General features: G+C 38.2%; 1 protein-coding gene across 5 annotated transcripts in view; it reads right to left on the minus strand.

The window, feature by feature from the left end:
* The window catches only part of SYNE1 (spectrin repeat containing nuclear envelope protein 1), a 512,392-nt gene that overhangs the window by 293,131 nt on the left and 205,805 nt on the right, over nucleotides 1-13,456 (minus strand). For all 5 annotated transcript variants that reach the window (XM_054558331.2, XM_054558330.2, XM_054558328.2 and 2 more), the window contains 3 exons: nucleotides 11,298-11,464; nucleotides 5,475-5,628; nucleotides 2,305-2,933 (listed from right to left, as the gene is read on the minus strand). In XM_054558331.2, the coding sequence (XP_054414306.2) occupies nucleotides 2,305-2,933; nucleotides 5,475-5,628; nucleotides 11,298-11,464 (950 nt within the window). The remainder of the gene's footprint in view (nucleotides 1-2,304; nucleotides 2,934-5,474; nucleotides 5,629-11,297; nucleotides 11,465-13,456) is intronic.

The following is a 13,456-nucleotide window of genomic DNA, read 5'->3' on the forward strand; positions in this document are numbered from 1 at the left end:
GATCATTTTTGTCCCTAATCTATTAGTATCTGAGCATTTATAAAAAGTGGCCATATCACCAGCCGCAGTGGCTCATGCCCATAATCTCAGCATTTTGGGAGGCCAGGGCAGGAGAATTGCTTGAGACCAAGAATTCAAGACCAACCTGGGCAACAGAGCTAGACCCTATTTATACAAAAAATTAAAAAAAATTTAGCTGGCTGTGGTGGTACATGTGTATAGTCACAGCTATGTGGGAGGCTGAGGCTGGAGGATCATGTGAGCCCAAAAGTTTGAGGCCGCAGTGAGCCATGATTGCAACACCGCACTCTAGCCTGGGTGACAGAGTACGACCCTGTCTCAAAGAAAAAAAAAAAAGTGGCCACATAGAGGCAGCCATTTACTCTTCATTCTACAGTTTGGTATAGGACTGTAGAGTTCACACAATGAGTCTACATGCTTTATCCCATTTAATTCCTAAAAGATGGTGGCTGGGGGCAGGTGTTCTTATTATCCCCACCTTACAAGAAGAGAAGAAGTTTTCCCAAGGTGGCACAGTGAAGCATTAGTATGGCTGGAATTTAAATAAGTCCATTAATTCAATATAACATTTTCTGCACCCGATGTGTGACTTTGGTGAGTGCAGTGTTGTGGGTACTGATGTGTCTCTTGAGCTCAACCTGGGCTTTCTACTCTGGCAATTTTAGGATCTCCTGTCTGCTTGGTCTAAGAAGGCCATGCCACCCTGCAGCACCAATGATACTGCTGGCATCCAGGGTGAGTGACACTAGGCACCTTGTTCTCTCTTTATTCTGGAGGCTATTTTTTCTTCCCAAGTATCATTCCCTTTTGTAAATTTATTGTTAAACTAATCAGATAATTTATTGCCTATAAAGGGTGTAACCTCAGGAGCCCAGTCCTAATATTGACTCCACTATCATCTGACTAAATCCTTGACATAATGTTTGATTGTGGTTAAAAGGAAACAACCAGCAATGGTCTTGTCAGGAACAACATAATCTTTACCAATTATGAATACCTTGGCATGCATGCATTTCAGCTGTTTTCTTTGCCCACTGAAAAAAATGGAAGAGAAAGTGGCCCTGAAAACAGGAGTCAGAAGGTTCTATTAAGAAGAAAAAAAATTGAAAAGAAGGCCACAGTTTTAAGAAAACAGTTACTTTTCAAATTTACTAAGGGAACTTATTTTTCACCCATTTGCTTCTCAAATGAACTCAACTGACAAAAGCTCAGCTTCGCTTACTTAAACCCACTCCTCTGCCTCTCCATACCACTAAGCAAACAGTTAAAAGTAGTTGTAGAGAATGACTCTGCCAAGCTGATTGGTTTCACTTTAAATGAACACAGAGCTCAAATGACAGTTCATCGCCTTCCTAAGCTCCCCTCTAGAAGAGAACTGTTTCACACCATTTTCTCTCCTCCAACATCTGCCCTCTCCTCTGAACTAATGAGCTTGCACCAGTCTCTACCAAGAGGCTCTCAGCCACAAGGGAGGAATTCCCTCATACTTTTTACCACCAAAACTACTAGGATCACTCCCTTTCTCTTCTGCCTTCATTCTTGTTATAGAAGATGAGTGCTTTCTCCCATCAGTAAAAAATTGTTTAAAAATAGATAATAAGATCTACATATTCTTTGCTCATAAACTGACTTTAGGGAAATCCAAAAAAATTTTAGTACTTCTCAAGTGTCAAATTAGTCATTAATCTTATCTTCAACGTGGTAAAAAAAAAAAAAGGAGAAGAAATTGCTAAATATGGTACTATAAACCAAAAAGTATCTGAGACAGGTCTCAATCAATTTAGAAGTTGATTTTGCCAAGGTTAAGGACATGCCCGGAAGAAATAAATATGAAATCACAGAAACAGTCTGCGGTTTATACCTTTCTCCAAAGATGATTTTGAGGGCTTCAACACTTAAAGGGGAAAAATGGGCTGGAGGGGAAAGAGAGAGGATAAGGTTAATTCATGTGTTGCAAGAGAAAAGAAGCAGGCAGGGAATAGTCAATTACGAATTCATCTCGTGCTCAGTAAATCGGCACTTTACCTAAGATAAGGTGAACATAGAGTAGCTACCTATGGAGATATTTAACCTTTTCTCTGTATCTATCTGTTTAGGAACAAAAGGAAAGGCAGCTGCTTGCATGACTCAGCTCTCAGCTTAATTTCTTTCTTTTGGCAGAGTGAATTGGGGTCCTGAGTTTTTATTTTCTTTGGACAGTACTAATAAAGTTTTGCATAAAAGTTAATTCCAGAACAAATACAAAAGAAAAGAAACAAGTGGCTGTGACAGTTTCCTGTTTACCTCTGCTGAAGAGCTTGGCGGGTAGGTTCTTTCAATCGCTCTTTGTCAGTCCTTTCTTCAATGTCCTCAATGCTTTTCAGAAGCTCCTCTTTCTGGTCTTGGAATGCTTTTTTCAGCACTGCCAGGGCATCTGCCTCACTCTGCTTGGTTCCCAGAAGGTTCTGGATCCTCTCTACCTCTCCACAGAGCTGATCAGCCATGGCTCTGCAGGAAGTCCTTTGCTCAGAGCTCCCGATTTTCAGATGGTATTGGGCTTTGGAAAGAATGCCATCGAGACTGACGGCGGCAGATTCTAATGCTTTAGCATCTTGAAGAGTATCATTGAGGTCCTTTTCTATCAAATCAGACTCATTCTTATTCATACTGTTGGTTGCTTCCACTGTTTGCCTCAGCTGGTGGAGAATGCCAGACAGAGAGGCATGGCTCTGGAGGAATTCTGCCAAATGAGACAGGGCAAGCTGCCGCCTCTCCACAACCTGGCTGGCCTCCTCAAACAGCTGGAAGCAGTCCTCAGCCTTGCCCTGCAGGAGGTGGAGGTCCTCAGCACGGCCCAGAGAACCCAACTTTGCTAAGTGACCCTGCAGACTCTGCAATTCGCCCTTTTTGCTCTCTACTGCTGCTGCGTGGTCCTGGAAGGGAAGAGAGAGTTATTGATTCCTCAGATACACTCCAGTTTATGACAGAGGTATTCTACAGGATTTGTGATGTGAAGATCTATTTTAAGTGCCATGGATAGTGTAGTACTTAAAGGTCATCTACAGTGAATCTTAGAAAAATTCACAGAATTTTCTGTTTTGCTGATCCACATTTTTCACATAAAACACAACTCTGGGCCGGGCGCGGTAGCTCACGTCTGTAATCCCAGCACTTTGGGAGGCCAAGGCGGGCGGATCACGAGGTCAGGAGATCGAAAACATCCTGGCTAACACTGTGCAACCCCGTCTCTACTAAAAATACAAAAAATTAGCCGAGCGTGGTGGAGGGTGCCTGTAGTCCCAGCTAATCGGGAGGCTGAGGCAGGAGAATGGCATGAACCCAGGAGGCAGAGCTTGCAGTGGGCCAAGATTGCGCCACTGCATTCCAGCCTGGGAAAGAGTGCAAGACTCCGTCTCAAAAAAACAAAAACAAAAACAAAACAAAAAAAATACAACTCTGTTTTGGAACTATGTAATTAATTCTGTGAAAAAAAATTCTTTGTGGATAGAAATTGTTAGTTAAAAGAAATAAAAACATTGGAAGATTCTTAAAGATGCCAATATATATTTTACATTTTAAAGATGCATATATGTATATATTTATACACAAATATTTGTATTTAGATATCTCATATTTTTAATATTTCAACTTTAAAAATTTTAAATTTTAAAAGATGTATGTATGTGAAAAAATTTTAAATTTAAAAATTTGAAAGATGTATATGTGTATACATATACATCTTTAAAAATCTAAATGTTTAATTTGTTTTTTAACTAACAATTTCTATCCACAAAATCCATGAAGAAATCTTTTTCCATTAAATTAGTTCCAAATCAGAGTTGTATTTTATGCAAGACTTCTGTATAGGAAATTTGACTAGCTCACAATAAATCATGTTTAAAATCTAGCAGAAAACTGGCAACATTCTCAGGGGTTTCCATTAAATAGAAATTATCATCTATCTTAATCTTGACAACAATGACTTTAAGATTCCCCTGTTTGACTGCTAAACTTTAGATAGCCTCCTCTTGACTGCAGACCCTGACCTTTTTTTTTCTTAGAGCATTTACTTTAGAAAACTTGTAATTGTAAATTCATTCTCTGGCTGTTTGAGATGTAACTCTTCTTAAAGCTCTGGCCAGTTTTTTCTACCTCCGGAATATTTTTCTGAAGGACCTGGGAGCCATCCCTTTGAAATGTAATCATCAGTGAAGATAGCTGCTCTCTCTCAGTCTCTTTGGATGGTAGAGACTAAATTCACTGGGCACCTTCCCCCAAGATGTAAAACTATCTCCTGTCCTGAAGGTAGGAGAAAGTTACTTTTCCCTGCCACAAAACCAATTAGTGAACCCAGCAAGGAGTGAACACTCAATAAATATGAAATGTTCTATTGTTAAATGTTGCTATATGCGTACTATGTAGCTCATCTCCATTATTTCAATGCTTTATGATCAATATCGGAATTTTTGAATGTTTTCTGGTGCCAGGATAGATATAATGTGTTGGGGACTCAGAAAATGATACCCTAAAGTATGTCACTTTGGACTTTAAACAGAGAAAACCTGAGGAGCAGCAAATTCAGAGAAGAGCTTTCCCTGATGCTCCCTTATCTGACGAAGGAAAGTTCCTCCAGAAGAAATATAATCATCAACCAGGGAGGAATAACTCACAGGAAAGTCCCTTAAGGTCTGACATCTCACTCGGAAAGACTTTTAGCACAGGCTGCCATCTGTAATTCTGAGGTGTGCTACCTGAGAAACTTTTTCTGCATAATAAGACAGCCTTTGTTCACAGTGCATTTCCTCCCCTCACCCTCCCGTGGCTTGTCCCTACTACCCTCCTAAAGCCCCAGCCTCTATTGCTTTCTGTATAACATAAAAACTTTAGTCATCTGGTTATTCTTAGAGTCTCATATTTTGTGGGACTCCCATACAATATGCATATAATAAATGTGTTTGCCATTTCTCCTGTTAATTGGTCTATTGTCAATTCGTTTCACAGACTCAAATTAATTGAACATTCAGAGAGCAGAGAAAAGATCTTTTCACCCCTCCATATGCACAATTTATAAATAAGGGAAATAAGCTGTAAATCACTTTAAAGCTGAATAGTAATTCAGAAAAACTATATCCTTAATGTATTTGAATTCAGTATTAGTTTTCAGTATTGAAATAAAACAAACTGGGAAGCTTAAAAATGGACATTCTTACCACTTTATCCTAGAAATCATTTGCTCCACTATGAAGAGAAAGTTTCTTAGATGGTTGCCAATTTTATCTGAAGTGGCTTTATCTGCTTAATTTGTCTGCATAATTTATTGCCTTAACTCATATGCTTAATTATTAAAACATTTTCATATAAATAAAAAGTTAAATTCCCACCATTTAAACTTTTTTAAAATGTTGCATCTCTTTTCAATTCAAGAACTTTTTTATGAAAAAATTCTTCAATCTTAAAAAAAAACAACACTTTACCTTATGCCGAGTAAGAGCTACTTGATGGTCCATTACGCTAATCTCAGAAGTAGTTTGTAATTCACTGAGAAACAGCTTAATCCAGACAGAAAAGGAAAGCAGCAGCTCATCAAATTGCTGGTGTTCAGCAACCACAGACTGAAGAAAATTAATCCTATGTAGACAAAGTATTAAAGTTAAAATGTCCCATAAGTAAACAGAAAGGATGAATGATATATTTTGGGAATTAAGCTTACCCAAGGGCAAAAGCAATGTTGTCACACACAAACACTCTATACCTCTTGATATTTTTTACTTCCCAAACCCTGCTTTACTCACAATCTTCCCTGTCTCAGTGAACATTGCCACCATTTACCCTGATGGTCCTATGAGGCACTCTTTATCTTTTCCTTTCTTTATGAGCATATCTAATATATGGATACCCTCTCAGCATAACATATGTTCCAAAACTGAATGAAATTCCTGTAATTCTGATGCCTTAGTATATGTTATCAGTAATAATTATCATTATGTTCAATTGTTGCGTGCCACAGAAGTAACCAAATTTTTTAATCAATTGTGTCTTTAACCATGGCTAGCCTAAGACTTTTGTCATCCATAGACAATTATTGTTTTACTTTTATTCTTCTCAAAAAGTGGTTTATAGTCAGCTGCAGTCCAAAATTTACTTTTTCTTTAAGGAAATTCATGGAAAGGACTCTTACGAGTATTCTAAAATACAGATTTCTGATAACTTTGGAGACTATACTATTGGACTAAGAAAAAACTTCCATGGCTGGGTGCAGTGGCTCATGCCTGTAATCCCAACAATTTGGGAGGCCAAGGCAGGTGGATCAATTGAAGTCAGGAGTTTGAGACCAGCCTGGCCAACACAGCAAAACTCCATTTCTACTAAAAATACAAAAGTTAGCCAGGTGTGCTGGTGCACACCTGTAATCTCAGCTACTTAGGAGGCTGAGGCATGAGAATTGCTTGAACCCAGGAGGTAGAGATTCCAGTGAGCTGAGATCATGCCACTGCACTCCAGCCTGGGTGACAGAGTGAGACTCTGTCTCAAAAGAAAAAACTTCCAGGACTCTAATTACAAAGCTGATACATTCGTGAGATTTGCTAACCCAACATTAAGCAGAACAAGATTTAATTACATGGGACTGAACTAATAGAGGCCTGAAATACTTTTTTTAGTGGTGTTTTGTTTGAAACATTGCTGATTCTTTTTATGTTTTCCGTTCCAAAGTGAAGATAACTTTTTTTTTCTTTGAATTGTCTATAGCTTACAACAAATTGGGCAAACTACACTTGTGTAAGCAAAATTTGTAGCATATTTTTTCTCTCTACTTGATTTTTCCAGAAACTGGAAACTATTTGTGAGTATTCTTAATGTATGGTAATATAGTTATTTGTATAAGTTTAATAAGAATATGTTTTGTCACAGGACACAATTGGAAACATTGGTTATTTTACCAAGGCTTTGACTGGAATGGCATATTTTCAGATCTGATCAGACTGCTTTGAGGAATTGAGACCAACTTTATAGAACCAATGAAAAGCCCCTTGGGAAGATTGGCCTTATACTTTTCTATGTGATGCCTTTATAAAGTTCCTGACCTGTGATAAGTAAAGAATGTCACTTTCTAACAGGGTCAGGAATCTCAAGTTATATTGGGACCTTGAGAAGAAAGGAATTCACCCAATTCATACGGATTATCTGCAGGCACAGATAAACCTTTGGTTTGGTTAACCTTGAGAGACTTTTGAAAGTCTAATCTGAGATTTCTTATGAAAAACGTACCAGCAAAGCCAATTTTTAAAAAGCCTGTATGGCCAATCACTAATCTTGCTGCACGTTATATGGATAATTAGACCAAGTATAATAAGACTAAAATTTATCTTGCAAATAAGTTGGTCCTACTATGATTTGTCTTTGGTAGAAATTGGGGGCTGGAGAGAGAAAAATTATGTTTTTTAAAAAAAACTGTAGTATGCATGTTACTAGATTCTAATTTTGTCCATTGTTTTTGAGTTTTTATTATTTTCCCACAATTTGGACTGAATCCTGAATTCTTTCCTGGCTACAAGTTTCCAAACTAAGGTTTTCCAAATCTTCCTTCCATTTTCCTTATTTTATTTATTTATTTATTATTTATTTATTTCTGGAGATGGAGTTTCACTCTTATTGCCCAGGCTGGAGTGCAATGGCATGATCTTGGCTCACTGCAATCTCTGCCTCCCAGATTCAAGAGATTCTCCTGCCTCAGCCTCCTGTGTAGCTGGGTTTACAGGCACCTGCCACCACACCTGGCTAATTTTTGTATTATTAGTAGAGATGGAGTTTCACCACATTGGCCAGGCTGGTCTCAAACTCCTGACCTCAGGAGATCTGCCCACCTCGGCCTCCCGAAGTGCTGGGATTACAGGTGTGAGCCACCATGCTCAGCCAAAACTGCTTTTCTTAATGCCCCACAAACTGAAGCTAGGCAACTAAACTTTGGGAGAAATAACAGAAACTTGTAAGCAAACAACCTATGTGCCTGCTGTGTATTGACTTCTCAGAAAATTCACTTGACCATTCATCTGAACTGAACTACAATCCAGAAAAATCTGTTCAGATTGCTACTGCAACCTGAAGATGCTTCACAAACTCTAGAAAAACAAGTCTATAGACTACTCTAGATATTAAACTTTGTTTTTCTTCTGTTTCCTTAGAAATGCCTCTTATTAAAGATCTGTTTGCCTGCATCATATATAGAGGCCCAGCCCATTTGCAATGCCACCTTCTGGGATGGGACACAGCTATTTAACTGAACTGATCTATTCTCAGGACTGAGAGACTGACTAAAGAAGACATGGAACAATATATTTTAGTTTGCTTTTTTTCTGTTTATCTTAATTTGCTTTTCCACTCCTTTGTCTATCTCTATCAAATAAACTTTTTTTTCTTTTTATTTTATTGAGACAAAGTATCACTCTGTTACCCAGGCTTCAATGCAGTGCTGTGATCACAGCTCCTTGTAACTTCAAACTCCTGGGCTCAAGCAATCCTCCTGCCTCAGCTTTCTGGGCAGCTGAGACTACAGGTACATGCCACCATGCCTGGATACTTTTTTGAAAAAAATTTCTTGTAAAGATGGGGTTTTGCTATGTTGCCCAGGCTGGTCTTGAACTCCCAGCCTTGAGCAATCCCCTCACCTTGGCCTCCCCAAACTCTGGGATTATGGGCATGAGTCATCACACCCAATCTCTATCAAACAAACTTTAACACAAATCTCTTCAAAACTTTCCATTTAGCTTCTAATACGTGAAACATTTTTTAAGTTTCAAAATGGGAACTGAAGGAAATCAAAATATTTTACTCCAAAATATATTTCTTTGACAAATTCTGAAATGGCCCTACAAAGCTGTCTTTTGGGGAATAAACTTGCTTCTGTAGATCTGTAGAGAATCTGCACTAATGCAGCTAGCCTTGCTTTTGTCCAGATCTAGGAAAGATGAACTGAGAGTCAAACATCATAAAGACCTGAAAAAGACCTTTACCATCTATTCTCTTTGAGGGTTATACCTGTGAGGTTTCATCTACATAACAAGACCAGCTTTGCTAGCCAAGCCTCTTCCTTTCTCCCTCCAATAACCTGTCTTAACATGAAAACCTGTTTTGGGCCATTTTCTGAACTCACAATCTTTCTGTAACCTCAATATGGTATATATTCTGTATGTCAATGGAGTTCGGGTCTGCATCCTGAAGGCTCCTGTGTATATACATTAAATAAATTTATATTCCTTTTCTATTAATCTGCCTCATGTCAGTGATTTTCTAACCTCTAGGGGGACAAGGGCCTCGGCCCTACAATCCCCCCACTTCCCCCTCCCTGCCAACACACAGTATACATTGACTCTGCGCTCTTCTCTCCATTTCCACTGCTCTCATCCTGGTCTAAACCTCTTCAGTGCTTGCCTGACCTTCAACAGCCTCCTAACTGGCTTCTTCCCTCCCACCTTTGCCTCCTTACAATATACTCTCTAGATAATAAGTAAACATGATTTCAAGTGAACAGGGCATTCCCTGTCCTGCTTAAACACTAGGTGGTTTCCCATTGCACTTAAGAAGGCAAAACCCCAAACTCCTTACTGTGGTCTACAAGAAACCTCACATCATCTACTTCTCTGGTCTCATCTGACACAGCTGTGCCCCATATTCCCACTGACCTCCTCTCTGTCTCCCAATAAAACCAACTCATTACCGCCTTAGAGCTTTTGCCATTTTTGCTCCCATTGCCTGTGTGGGTCTGCTTCCTGCACAGCCCACAGATCTTAATCTGATGTCATCTCCCCAGAGAGGTCTTGCTTGACTCCCATTCTAAAGATACGCCATCCTGCAGTCCCTGCCATGCTATCCTGTTTTGTTGTCTTCATAATACTAAACACTGCCTGAAATCGTCTTGTTTGTTCACTTGTTTAGTTATATATTTATTTTCCGCCCAGCTCCTTCCTCCCCTCTCCCCACACCATGGACTGTACCTGCCTTGCTTACTGCTGTATCCTCAGCACCTAAAAAGGTGCCTGGGATATCATCAGGGACCAATCAATGCATGTGTCATAAATGAATTAGTTAATAAATAATAGGTGATTGGAGATCAGAATCCAAACGTATTAAAAATAATACCTTAATCAAAACTAGTATTTATTAAAATGGTTTGTATCCAAAGTTCAACTTTTAAATCAGCTTTCACATTTTAATATTTACAAAATCTTCTACACATTATCCTTATATGCATACATTATATTTTCAATGCCTTCACACATTGGTATCACTTTAAAAGTCCTTTACTTTCCCTCTAAGGGATAGGCAGAGGGCAGATACTGCTTTATTTTACAAAAAATTTCTCACCTTTCAAGAGGTAGCATCAAATCTTTCTGTAAATTTCTGAACCCATTCAAATTTCCCTTTTTTTGATCCTATAATACTTTGTGTTCACCCCTCATTATTCCCACACTAATCTGTAAATTATTTGGGTTAGGTTTTGTTTATTTTTATGGCTTTTGGTGTCTGATATGGTACCTTGTACTCAGCAGGCACCTGATATATATTTGTTGATTGATTGAATACAGTAATAAATAAATAATAGAATAAATATAAGCTCCATGAAAGCAAAGGATGAAACTCTTTATTGCTGCTATTTCCAGCACATAGAAGAGTATGCTACTCATTGTGGAAACTCAATAAATATTTGCTGAATGAATGAATTTTTTAAATGGTCAGAAAGGTTAAATGCCTAAGATCACATGGGTGATCAATACCAATTTAAAGAGAAAATTTGTTTTCTGGTATATTGGAAAGGTATAGATGCCAATTGTTAATCACCTAGTTAATTAAGATTTAATCCATTTTTGCCTCCATTTATCAATAATTTCCCTTGCTCTCTCCAAAAGATCTATATTAAAATGAAATGGACTAGCATATGTGTATAGAATATCTCTGGTTGAGAAATGTCATGTGAGATAAAATTTTAGGTACCATTTTCTTCCTATACAAAAACAGCTTAAGCAATAAATAATACATACATTAGCAATCCTACTCTCTTTAATCTATTTCAACGGGTTTAATAACTTGCCCTTATTTTAAGACTAAATTGTGAATTGGGATTCATCAGAAATGCTCAGTTTTGTGGACCTTGATTTTCAAAATAAAAGTTTTCTTCCCTTTTGTAGTTATCAGCTGAGTAGTTGAGTTAAATAAAAGTAAACAAAACTATGCTTTCTTAATTTATATGCTCATCATTTAAAAACAAATGAACAATATTAGAAGATTTATCTTTTAGAACCAACCTTTTGTTAATGATCTGTGGTAAATCTCTCCATCTCTCATCCAACTGCTCCAAATGTAGTTTCATCATTTTCACATCATCTTTGGAGGCTACTGAGAACAATGATTCCTTCAATTGCAAAAGTTTGCTATAGAATGAGGCCTGGGATACAACTTCATTTTGCAGTGCCTGAAAAATACAAGACATTACTAATCTCATCCTAACAGGACTGAAGAATAAGGACCATGCAACACAGGCAGCTGTTGTCCAAAGGATTTGCATTCTTGCAAAATGCAAGTCATTCGGGCCAGGCTGAAGAGAGTTTTTATTACTTGATTTAGAAATGGACCCACTTAACCTTTAATGGAATTTGGTTCATCCACTTAACCTTTAGTGGACTTTGGTTCCATTCCATTAAAGGTTAAGTGGATCCATTTCTAAATCAAGTAATAAAATGTGACTAAAACCTGAATAAGTTTTCTGGAGTCTGAGTTCTAAGTTAGGCAAATCTAGAAGCTGTAGAATTTCTTTCACGATGAAGAGACTGAGTAGGCAAAGAGAATCAAAGAAAAACTATTGCCGGAGAGACTCAGTGCACAGCTAACAATAAGAGAGATGCAATTCTAGCCTGGGACATGTTCTGCCTCTCTACTTAGAGTCTAGATTAGGCCAAACTGGAGAACTTAAGGGCTCTTCATTTTACTTTTAAGCAACAGAACTCCTTCATTTAAAAAATGTAATCAGGCAACGAATCTCTTAAGTGCTGTGAGGTGCATAAAAGTTGTGGCTCCTACCTAACAAGAGATAAAATATAAACACTCCAATAGATAGGTAATAATAATAAAAAAAATGTTAAGTGAAATGATAGGTATGGCACAGCAGATAGTAAGTAGATGCTTGTCAAAATGCTCTCCTTCCCTTCCTAGTGAGGCCACATATGTGATACAAGCAAGATTGCTAAAGGGATTAGAGGAAGGAGTACACAGCCTGTGGATGACAGGTGAGATCATAAAGCAGAACTGCGACTTATGCTGGGTACAAAGGAAAGAAACAATGCAGGGTGCAGAGCCAGGAGGTGGGAATGCACAAGTCAGGTCCAGCCCACGAGGTAAGGCCGCCTTACTGATGCAATGTCAGGATGCAGGAGTAACAGGGTCTGCAGTCCTCTCAGTCATATGGCACTTAGTTTCCACGTGGAGATGGGTAGCAGCAGTTTTACATGCCCATGTAGCCTTGAGTCAGTGTCCTCACTTATAAGGAAAAGAGCTGTGAAGTCCCTCCCTTCTGGGAACACCCCACGTGTATTTTCAAGAAGACAGGAACCAGATTGTAGATCAGGATTGCCCTTTATGCTCAGGGCAGGAAACAGTCACTACAGGTTTCTGAGAAGGGACTTTGTGGAAGATGAGTACAGACACCAGTGTTTAATAAACCAGAAAGGCAGGAGAACCAGAAGAATGGAGTACCCCCCAAGTCAAGGAAGGAGAACATTTAAAGGTAGGGCCACAGATTCCAATGCTACAGACACTGGTGACACAGTTTTCAGAGACGTGATTACAAAAGGCAAAAGAACGTAGCTTCCTCTTAAACGTCTTATAAAAGTTGATGGGAGAAAGTTGGAGTATAAATCTGTAATACAATAAATCTCTTTTGAGAAGCAATTTTGACTGTTGAATTTTCCAGCATAGACAGCATCATTTAAGGCAAGTTATTAACCTCTAGAAATCAGTAACATTGCCTTTAGCTTCAATTATACTCAAAGATTTTCTTTCTTTAAGTTTAAAAAATTGGCTTCTTCAAGTATGAAATAAACTTTGCGTTTCTACCTATTACCTAGGTTTGTGCTCATTCATTTTTTTTGTCTTCCATGAGAATAATCATTACTGTGACTTCTTTCTACATCCTATTACTTATTTCTTTAAAAGAACACTCTTTATTGCCCAAACGTCATATAATTATAATTACAAAAGTGGAGAGATTATACCTATTTCCAGCCTCAGAAATTATGAACTGACAGCCAACCTCTTTCATCTATATTCCTACCCATCCTTTCCTCAACTCCTTTGCCAAATCATGTTATTCAGATGCCAGACATTACATTACAGGATTTTCTAACACATCATGGAAATTGATCATCACAAAGTTCTCATTATTAGTTTCTCTCCCTTTCAGGTCATGGTT

Source organism: Pongo abelii, chromosome 5, assembly GCF_028885655.2.
Source record: "Pongo abelii isolate AG06213 chromosome 5, NHGRI_mPonAbe1-v2.0_pri, whole genome shotgun sequence".
NCBI classification, from domain to species: domain Eukaryota; kingdom Metazoa; phylum Chordata; class Mammalia; order Primates; family Hominidae; genus Pongo; species Pongo abelii.